Source organism: Terrapene carolina, unplaced genomic scaffold (assembly GCF_002925995.2).
Source record: "Terrapene carolina triunguis isolate 2854851 unplaced genomic scaffold, T_m_triunguis-2.0 Scaffold95, whole genome shotgun sequence".
NCBI classification, from domain to species: Eukaryota; Metazoa; Chordata; order Testudines; family Emydidae; genus Terrapene; species Terrapene triunguis.
Window position 1 is genome coordinate 2,526,649 of NW_020664446.1, and position 8,813 is coordinate 2,535,461.

The window sequence follows — 8,813 nt, forward strand, 5'->3', positions numbered from 1 at the left end:
TATTCATTTCTATTGCTGCGTGATCAGCCACCTTGGCCAACGGGTATGGTTTCTGCTCCCTGATTGAGTGTAAGGGAAGAGGAGACTGGCTTGTGAAAGTCACCGAGCCCCTTCAGTGTAGCCATTCCCCAAAGCGATGGGAGGGGTTCTCCCGTCACTGTCGGTAATCCAGCTCTCCCACAGGCACTGGGTTGACCTATCGCTGTCTCCATCAGGGGTTAGGTCGGCATAGCCATCTCTCTCGGGTGTGGTAGCTGTGCCGATGTAAACTGCCAGTGTGGAGCAGCCCTGGGAGAAAGCAGGAGCAGTTTGTGCAAGAGCCAAAGCAGGGGGATTACAAATTAGGGGGCATTTTAACCTTTTACAACTTGAATCAGGCCAGGAGACGGGCACGTCTGCTAGATGAATGAGAGGCTTGTGATTTTGTAGGCTGGGCTCAGAGTCCGCATTACCTTTCCTTTCTCGCATTTGCACAGCACAATCAGGTGTGCATTCGTGCGTGCTCTCATCCGCAGAGGCCTTGTCTGTCTTACTGAATTGCCCCAGGCCAAGCGCTTCCTGAAACATCTTCACTCTGCTGAACAGGGCGGGTGAAATGTTACACTGGATTAGGTACAGGCTTTGCTGTAGCCTGGCTTCAGGGAGAGAACTGTTTCCTTTGAGATCTGGTGCACCATGGAACTGGTACATTTACTAGTGCATGAACGGGCTAGGTGCCAGTTCTGGATAGGGAAGTTTGGTTTCTGAATTTAAATCGCACTTCTTAGAATGCAGGAAACTATATTGTCGATTCCTCCTTCCTGGGCACATGGGCCCTGGACCTCTTGCTCATTAACCTGCAGAACTAAACACCTCAAAACTCATCGCTGTGACTTTGCGTTTCCTCAACACACGGACCAGGGGTCACCCAATGAAATTAATAGGCAGCAGGTTTAAAACTAACGTAAAGAAGTATTTCTTCACACAACGCAAAGTCAACCTGTGGAACTCCTTGCCAGGGGATGTTGTGAAGGACAAACGTATAACTGGGTTCAAAAAAGAATTAGATCAGTTGCTGGAGGACAGGTCCATCAATGGCTCTTAGCCAAGATGGTCATGTGCTGGGTGTCCCTAAACCTCCAACTGCTGGAAGCTGGGAATGGGCGACGGGATGGGTCACTCGATAATCGCCTGTTCTGTTCATTCACTGTGAAACACCTGGAACTGACAGCTGTCGGCGACAGGATCCTGGGCTAGACGGACCATTGGTCTGAACCAGTCCGGACGTTCTTAGTGACTTCTACACACTTGCATTCCTTTCCCACCTGCCCCCCAAAGCTGTAATTAACGGAGGGATTTCCCACCGGGCGGGGAAGGAAGAGAAAGGGGAACTTCCTAGCTCTGCTTTTGGGTACTGCAGTGATGGGGCGATGTAGAAATACCCACCTCGGAGGCAGCCTTCCCTCGCGAAGCTGCTACAGAGACTGTCCAAAAGCAGGCGAGCAGCCTGGCTGGTCTCTAATGCCCGGGAGTTGAGGGTTAGAGCAAGGCTCGGGATGACAGTGGCATCACCACTTCAGCCCAGTGCCCCGAGCTAAGGGCTGACTCGGGGCTGGGGGCCAGGGAGAGGAAGGCCACTCGCTGATCCCTTTGCCCGACGGAGCAGTCTGGCTAGACCAGGCCGGGGTTCACTGGGGGCGGGACGCAGTTCCCCAGCACCAGGAGCTGAGGCCCAGCTTGTGCAGTGACATGGCTGCAGGGACCATGTTCTTGTGATGGCCAGTGGGCTCCCAATACGCACCCGAAGGAGCGAGCGTTGGCTAGTGGAAGCAGCAGGACCTCGAGTCGGGTCCGGGGTCTGTCCCTGGCGGTGCAACAGACTGGCTGGTGACCTTCCCCCCGGAGTAAATCCCAAGTGGAGTGGGTCTCCGGCCCCCTCCCGGTCTGCTGGCTGCTTCTCCTATCAGTGCAGCTCCATTGGCTCCTTCCCCCCCCCCCAGCCTTTCATCTCCTATTTTTAACAAACAAACAAACATAAATGAAACCTATACAGAGGAGCCCAGACCAGTGCCCCTGAGAGCACGCCCGGCCGCCCGCACATTAAAGGCTCATTAGCGGGGGGAAAACAACAAACAGCGGGGGAAATAAAAAGCAAACAAGCGGCCCCAAACATGCGCGGGCCGGGGAGCACGGCGGCAACAGATGTTCACCTAATGAATGCGGCTGTACAATAACAAATGTGTGCAGGCCGGGCCGGGGGAATGACTCGAAAGTGGGCTGAGTGCTAGCAGAGGCACCAGGGCCCCGCTTTGCACAAGCCCGTCCGCAAACGACCATTTGTCGCGTGGACAAGGGAGCTGTGAGGGCCGAGGAGCGATCGGATCGGGGGGCGCGCGGTGTGGGAAAGATGCTGACGGGGGTGAACGTCTCCAAGCGTTGCTCTGGGGATGGCAGCTCGGGGGGAGCGTACTGAGCAGCGAGGCTGATCAGAACATTGATTCCCCCTCCCCCCCAGATCCAGCCTCCTCAGAGCCAGACGGCGGGGTTATGCTCAGCACTCAGCATGCTGAGGCGGAAGTGGGGGGCCTAGGCTTCGCCAGGGCCCCCCAGTCTGGTGAGCGCCAGTAAAGGACTGGATGGAGGAAGGGGACCTAGAGGGTCAGCTGGGGGCAGAGGAGAGACGGGCGGATCCCGTCCCTGAGATGTGACGGTCAGATAAAACGCTCCCCGTCCTGAAAGGGTTCCAGGGATTGGCCTTCGGGGGTGGCATTGGTGGGTGCTGCCCCCCAGCTCCCCCATACGCTCTGCCTGGAGCAGAGGACTGTGCTGTGGGGAGAGTGGTTTGAGATATGGTAGCAGGAGGCAGGCAGGGAACACTCCAGGTGTGTGTGCGTGCGTGCGTGCGCACTCTCCTTGGTCCAGCACAGACACAGCTTGCAATTGTCCCTTCCTGTTTGTGCAGGGTCAGTCTGTCCGGGGGGGATGGCGGGGGGGGAAGGTCTCCCCAACAGCTGGTTGTGGGACAGTGGACACGCAAGCAACCATGCTGAGCAGTCCAAGAGCCAGCTGGGGGTGCTTAGAGCCCCAGGGATCGGGGCTGCTGCCCAGAGATAGCAGCCCCGACGAGCCGTCTGTGTGCTCCCCTTTTCCCAGCCGGCTGCCTGCTTCCTCACCGCCCAGGAGCGCGGGGCTCCCCGCCTGTCCCCGGAGGTGTCGCTGAGACCTCAAGTGATAGTCGCCTTCGCACCTCGGAGTGGGGAGGGCTCAGGTTCAAGTCTGAGCGGAGAAGCCTGAGTGGGCTCCGTCTGCCAACACCTTCCCCCCCTTCCCCTCCCCGACCCGGGCTGGCGGAGAAGCGAGGTGCTGACGGAGGGGCAGGCTGCCAGGCACGACAGACAGCCCCAGAGCAGCAGGTGCTGAAGAGCCTGTGGCAGGAGTAGGCCGAGGATGGCCCTCCCTCACTGCACACCACCACTGCTCAGAGCTGCGCGGGTTCCCACCTGCCAGGGTGGCATGGCTGTGGGCTCCCGAGGGCTGGCACCAAGGGGCACTCGCGGCTGCTTATTCGGGCTTCCTGCGGCTGTAAACGCTCTGGGGCAGGGACTCCGCTGCCTCGTTGGCTCCTCCATCCCAGGAAATGCCCACCCCCCTCCCTGGGCTGTGCAGGTCAGACAGGAAGATGCAAGGCTGCCTTCTGGCTTTGGGATCGATGTCTCCATCTGCCCCCTAGCGTGTATGTGCGAGGAGATCACCCCCCTGCATTGCAAACCGGTGCCCTCCCCAGCCAGGCGCCAGCTCCAGCTCTGGCTTCTCCCGACCTTCCTTCCGGCTCCTCCAGAGCGGGGCCAGGCTGCTCGCCTTCGTCCCAACCCTCTTGCACCTGCCAGAGCATTCATTCGCCTGGGAGGGAGAGAGCAGCATGTGGACGGTGCCACCGGCCAGGTCTCCTTAGTAACACACCAAGCACCAGGAGCGGGACAGAACAGAGCAGAGCTCTACCCTACAGGAGCCAGCCCATGGGCTGCGATCCCAAAATACCCCAGGGACCCATCAAAGGGTGACACGTAGTGCTCAGTCCTTTTCTCCCTCAGTAACTAAGTTAATTGCTGCCCTGCTGAAGGTGTGAAGTGTAATATCAGGGCCAAGCATCAGCACTAGAGATGCTGTCTTTATCCATCAAATCAACCACAGCCTCTGCTCGGCTGGGCTCTGCCAGGCCTGCCGCGTCCCAGGGACGCTCGCTGCAGGCCGGGGCTGGCTGCGTGGTTGAAGATGCGCAGTGCAGACGAGGTCGCTGCACGTTTGGCTCGGCTGTGTCCTCTCAGCCGGGCCGAGGGGATGAAAAGCTAGCCTTGGCCAGCAGACCGAACGGGGTCTGTGACTCGAAAGGGGCCTAGACGGTGTAGGGACAGGCTGGCAAGTTCTGAGCTAATCAGAACCTCTTGGCTTCCCGTTCCAGACTCTGGGGAAGCTCTGAAATGTTGACTTCCTTCCCTCCCTCCCCTCGGTATATTGCACAGGGGAGATGTGTTCCTGCCGGTTCTCCGGGTCCATGGGGGCTGCGAGGTCTAGTGGACAAGGCATGGTACTCGGAGATGGGGCTCTTGCTGGGTGGCCTTGGACACCTCCCTTGTGTGCCGAGGAGGAGGACTGTTTGGAAGCAGGGAAGGCCTGCGATCTCAGGGCAGAGCCTCTCCTCGGGAGCTGTCGGGAGTGGCTGGGCTGGAGCTAATAGGAGCAGATACGCCCACATCGCAGGCCCAGGATTGCGTCTTTCCTCTAACCTCCCTCAGCCCCGCCCTCTCTGAGCTGGGGTCACTGCTTCCGGAAATAGCTGGCCCCAAGGTGCTCCCGGGACAGGCAGGAAAGGGATCTCCGTCTCTTTCCTCTCTGCGGCCCCTGCACCGCAGTGTCTGAGCACCTGCCAGGTGCTTCGCAGACACGCTTGGGAGGCAGGGAAGTATCACCCCCATTTTACAGATGGGAAAACCAAGGCACAGATTACATAATTTGTCCAAGGCCTTTCAGGAGTCTGTGGCAAAGCCAGGATTGGAGCCCAGATCTCCCCCGAGTGCCTTAAGGAAAGGCCACACAGCCTCCCTCTCTGTCCTGTGCCCGTTGAGCTAACGCACAGCGCTCTGGGATCGTGTGGGGGCCAGCGCTGCGGCCGGGAGGTGGATCCAGACGCTGCTGCCCTTGGGAAGGGAGCAGAAGGCCAAAGCTCTGTGGTGTCGGAGCCACACAGCCAGGCCAGAGCACAGCCCCTGCGTCTCCCCCGCCCGGAGTCTGCAAACACTTCAACCTCCCGACCTGCCCACAGGTGCAGGGCTGCCGAGGGGCAGATAGAAACCCCTCTTGGAAAGGGTTAATTTATTGCGAGAGGCTGTGAGGACTGAAGGCTGGATTCCCCAGATCCCTCGCCCGGAGAAACACAAAGTCCAATAACCCAGCACCCCTGGATTCATGTCGGGGGGATTAATTCATGCACTTGATGTTAAAGCTTGTCCGAGAGGTTTGCATGGGGGGGCCATCACTAGGGCTGGCTGGCCTCTTTAAATGGTTGCTAGGGGCCTGGCATCAAGGGCCGGTGTAGTTGCCCACAGTCACGGTCACGGAGGGAATTACGCAGCCACAAAGAAATGGTTATTCTCCATAATCTGCTCTTTGGGGAGCGACTGGGGGAAACAGGCCGGCCCCAGCATGCAGCCAGCGCTGTGATCATAGAAGCGTGCTGGCTGCAAAGATCGGGGCAGGGCTTGCCTTCTGATCTGGGGGACACCACTGCTCCAGCCGCTAATCTGCTTTAGCAGCTAGTTCTCTCCCGGGACACAAAGGTGTTTGCTTGTTTTAACATCTCCCGGGACTCTATTTCTCCTTTTGTGTGGTCTTTATCCCCCAACCAGGCTTTAGCCCAGATTACAGACGGAATTAAGGCATTTGGCTAGGATGCCTCAGAACTGTGTGACACTGGATCAAGGAGCAGAAAGTAACAAAATAACTGGGGGGGCTGCCGGTGACCCCACCGGCGGGCCCATTCTCTCAGCTTTCAAGAGCCCTCCATTGTCCTGGGAACCAAGAGGCTGGTTCAGACGGTGGCCGTGCGGCGGGCTTTCAAAAGCAGGTGCTCTAAGGTTCATTGTGTCCAGTTTGGATTAGGACACTAGAAAGAAGAAAAGGAGGGTTTGGCCCCTCCGAGCAGCTGGTCAGGGTCTCCCCAGCGCGGCCGAGAAGCTGCGGTTGGCTGGTGTCTTTGGCCTGCGGGGCGGCGGAGGAAGGCTGGAGGGTCGAGCTTGAGAGGAGCTAGCTCTCGTCTGGGATGTGCCAGGAGCCGCAGGTGGTGGCTGCCCTTAGGAAAGGGATTCCCAAGCCACCGTACTCAGCAGCCCTGGGAAGGCTCCCTGTTCACAGCCGCTCTCGGTGGCTGTGCAGAGCCAGTATGGATCGGGGGTCAGTGTCCGAGAGAGAGCACAAGCCAGCTGGATTTGAGGGTGGGAAAGGCATCGTGGGGTTCCTGTTTTGCTCCAATCCAGCAGTACAGTCGGGCCGGTGCAGTTTTGGGTTGCAGAGGGGTGTGGTGTGGCTGTTGCCCGCTGGATGGATCTGGGGTGACCCCCAGTGCTGAGCGCGGGGCGCAAGGCGGATTCAGAGAGCGTGGAGGGAGTGCAGAGAAGAGCAACAAGGACGATCTGGGGGCTTGTCCAAGTGCTGCGTGAGGCGGGGGCTGGGGGGGAAGTGTGAGGATCACGCCTGGCCAGGGGGGTGCTAGGGCTGGCAGGATGGAAGGAAGACAGACAATGCGGGTCAGTGTCCTAGGAACAGCTTCCTGAGGCTGAGTGCCCAAGGCAGAGCAAGTTTCCCAGCAGAGGGGGTTGGAACTAAACCGGCCCCGTTCCTAGCCCTGCTGTAGGGACCGATCTGGCCTGGCTGGGAGCCAGGCTGCACAGTCCCCCTCTGCAAGGCCTGAGTCTTCTCCGCCAGGGACCAATGGAGACACCTCAGCCCCCAATGTAGCCCCCAGTGGCTCCCCTCCTGGCTGGTGTCTGGGGAGGCGATGCAGGGGCTTTGAGGACTTGTGCACGCTGTTAAAAGCTAGACCTTGGCGCTGGGACAGCCCTGCTGGGTCCCATCTCCCCTCTGCCCCGCCAGTGCTGAGGAGGGTGAGGGTGACTAGCTCCAGGGAAGGCAGGGCGGAGCCCGTGCCACTCTCCCTCCACAGAGGGGCCTGGCATCGTGTTACCGGCATTGAGTTCAGGAGACCTGGAGCCCCTGGGACGTCAGGGGCTCTTGCTAGTCCCATGGCAGTAGCAGCTGTGCACTGGGGAGAGGCGCCCGAAGGCCGCGTTATACCACGCAGAGTCCTGGTGCCGTGCAGTGAGCAGTCCCCCTCCTGGTTCTCTTTCCAGTGGGCAGCTGGCGACCTGCTTAGGGACCGATTTCCACCGAGGAGCCGGAGTCCTGGACATCGTCTACGAAACGCCGTTCACCCTCCTGTCCTGCGGCTACGATACCTACATCCGGTCCTGGGACCTGCGCGTGAGCACGAGGTAAACGCGCCCTGTGGTTGGACAGCCGGGCTGTGCATCCCACTGGGACAAATCCCCCGAGGGAATTGGAATCCAGCCCCAGTCCGGGTTCCCCTGACTTCCCCTGGCAGAGGCTGAGGAGCCAGCGCTCAGCCCGGTTTCCTGCTGCCAGGCAGCTACCTCGGCTTTTCTTTCCCACCCACAGGAAGTGTGTCATGGAGTGGGAGGAGCCCCACGACAGTGCCCTGTACTGCGTGAGGAGTGATGGGAATCACATGATTGCAAGCGGCTCCGCATATTACGGCGTGGTGCGGCTCTGGGACAAACGGCAGAGCAGGTGTTTGCAGGTGAGGCGTGATGGAAGGTGACATTGGGCCCAGGAGCCTCCCTTCTGTGCCCGTTCGGTATCTAACTCTGCCTGCGCAGGGCCAGGCTGCTGGCTTTTGTCTGCCTCGAGAGCAGCGCGATGACCGGACAGCCCAGAGTACGGAGGTTGGACTCGGTGTCTTCCCCCCCGGAAGCCACAGGTGGGTGGGGACTGGAAGTCGTTCCCATCCGATGGCCGTGCACTGCCTGCGTGCGATGAGCTGTGGTTCTCAGTGCAGTTCCCCAAATTGCAGAAACTGCCCCCCCAGTTGGCCCCAGAGACCAGGCCCCCTTTCACCCTAGTGTCTGCAGAACAAGGCGGAGGGGCACAGGCGGAAAGCCTGTGCTGCCATGGCTCGGCTCTGCCTCCTCTCCCAGCAGAGGATGTCGGGGCTGCTGAGAGGTGTCAGTTTGATAGCCCTAAATTTGAGTTTCTCTGAGCGGGACCCCCCATGGGAACACTCCCCTCTGCAGAGTCCTGTCTCCATCGTGCCAATTCCCTTTGCTAGCCACGATGGCAGCCCGTGACTCAGGTACCTGACTCGGAAGAGGCTGCTCCGGTTGCTGGTCGGAGAAGTGATTCTTGTCTCGTTCTTTGCAGAGCTTCTCGCTGTCCTCCCCCACCAGCAGCCCCGTGTACTGCCTCCGCTTCAGCACCACCCACCTTTATGCTGCCCTGGCGTCTGCCCTGCACGCCCTTGACTTCACTGCCCCCTGATGCCCGGGCCAAGGTCCTTCCCGCACCACAGCTGCCTCTAGCCGCTCCCAGGTTGGCAGGTCTGATGCTCCGCTCAGGGATTGCAGGGCGGGAGAGAGGCAAACGGCCATGGAGACTTCTCAAGGAATTCCTTAGCGGCCAGAAAGCATCTCCCTTGAGCGCTGGAAGAGCCAGATTGTCTCCGACTCACCTGCCTTTTAGTTTAAATAAAGGCAAATTGTCCTTTA

The 8,813-nt window shown here is 59.5% G+C and overlaps 1 protein-coding gene across 2 annotated transcripts in view; it reads left to right on the forward strand.

The window, feature by feature from the left end:
* Positions 1 to 8,813, forward strand: part of FBXW4 (F-box and WD repeat domain containing 4) — an 89,954-nt gene extending 81,141 nt beyond the window's left edge. For both annotated transcript variants that reach the window (XM_026651103.1, XM_026651104.1), the window contains 3 exons: positions 7,383 to 7,523; positions 7,708 to 7,849; positions 8,470 to 8,813. In XM_026651103.1, coding sequence (XP_026506888.1) covers positions 7,383 to 7,523; positions 7,708 to 7,849; positions 8,470 to 8,586 — 400 coding nt within the window. In that variant the 3' untranslated portion in view covers positions 8,587 to 8,813. The remainder of the gene's footprint in view (positions 1 to 7,382; positions 7,524 to 7,707; positions 7,850 to 8,469) is intronic.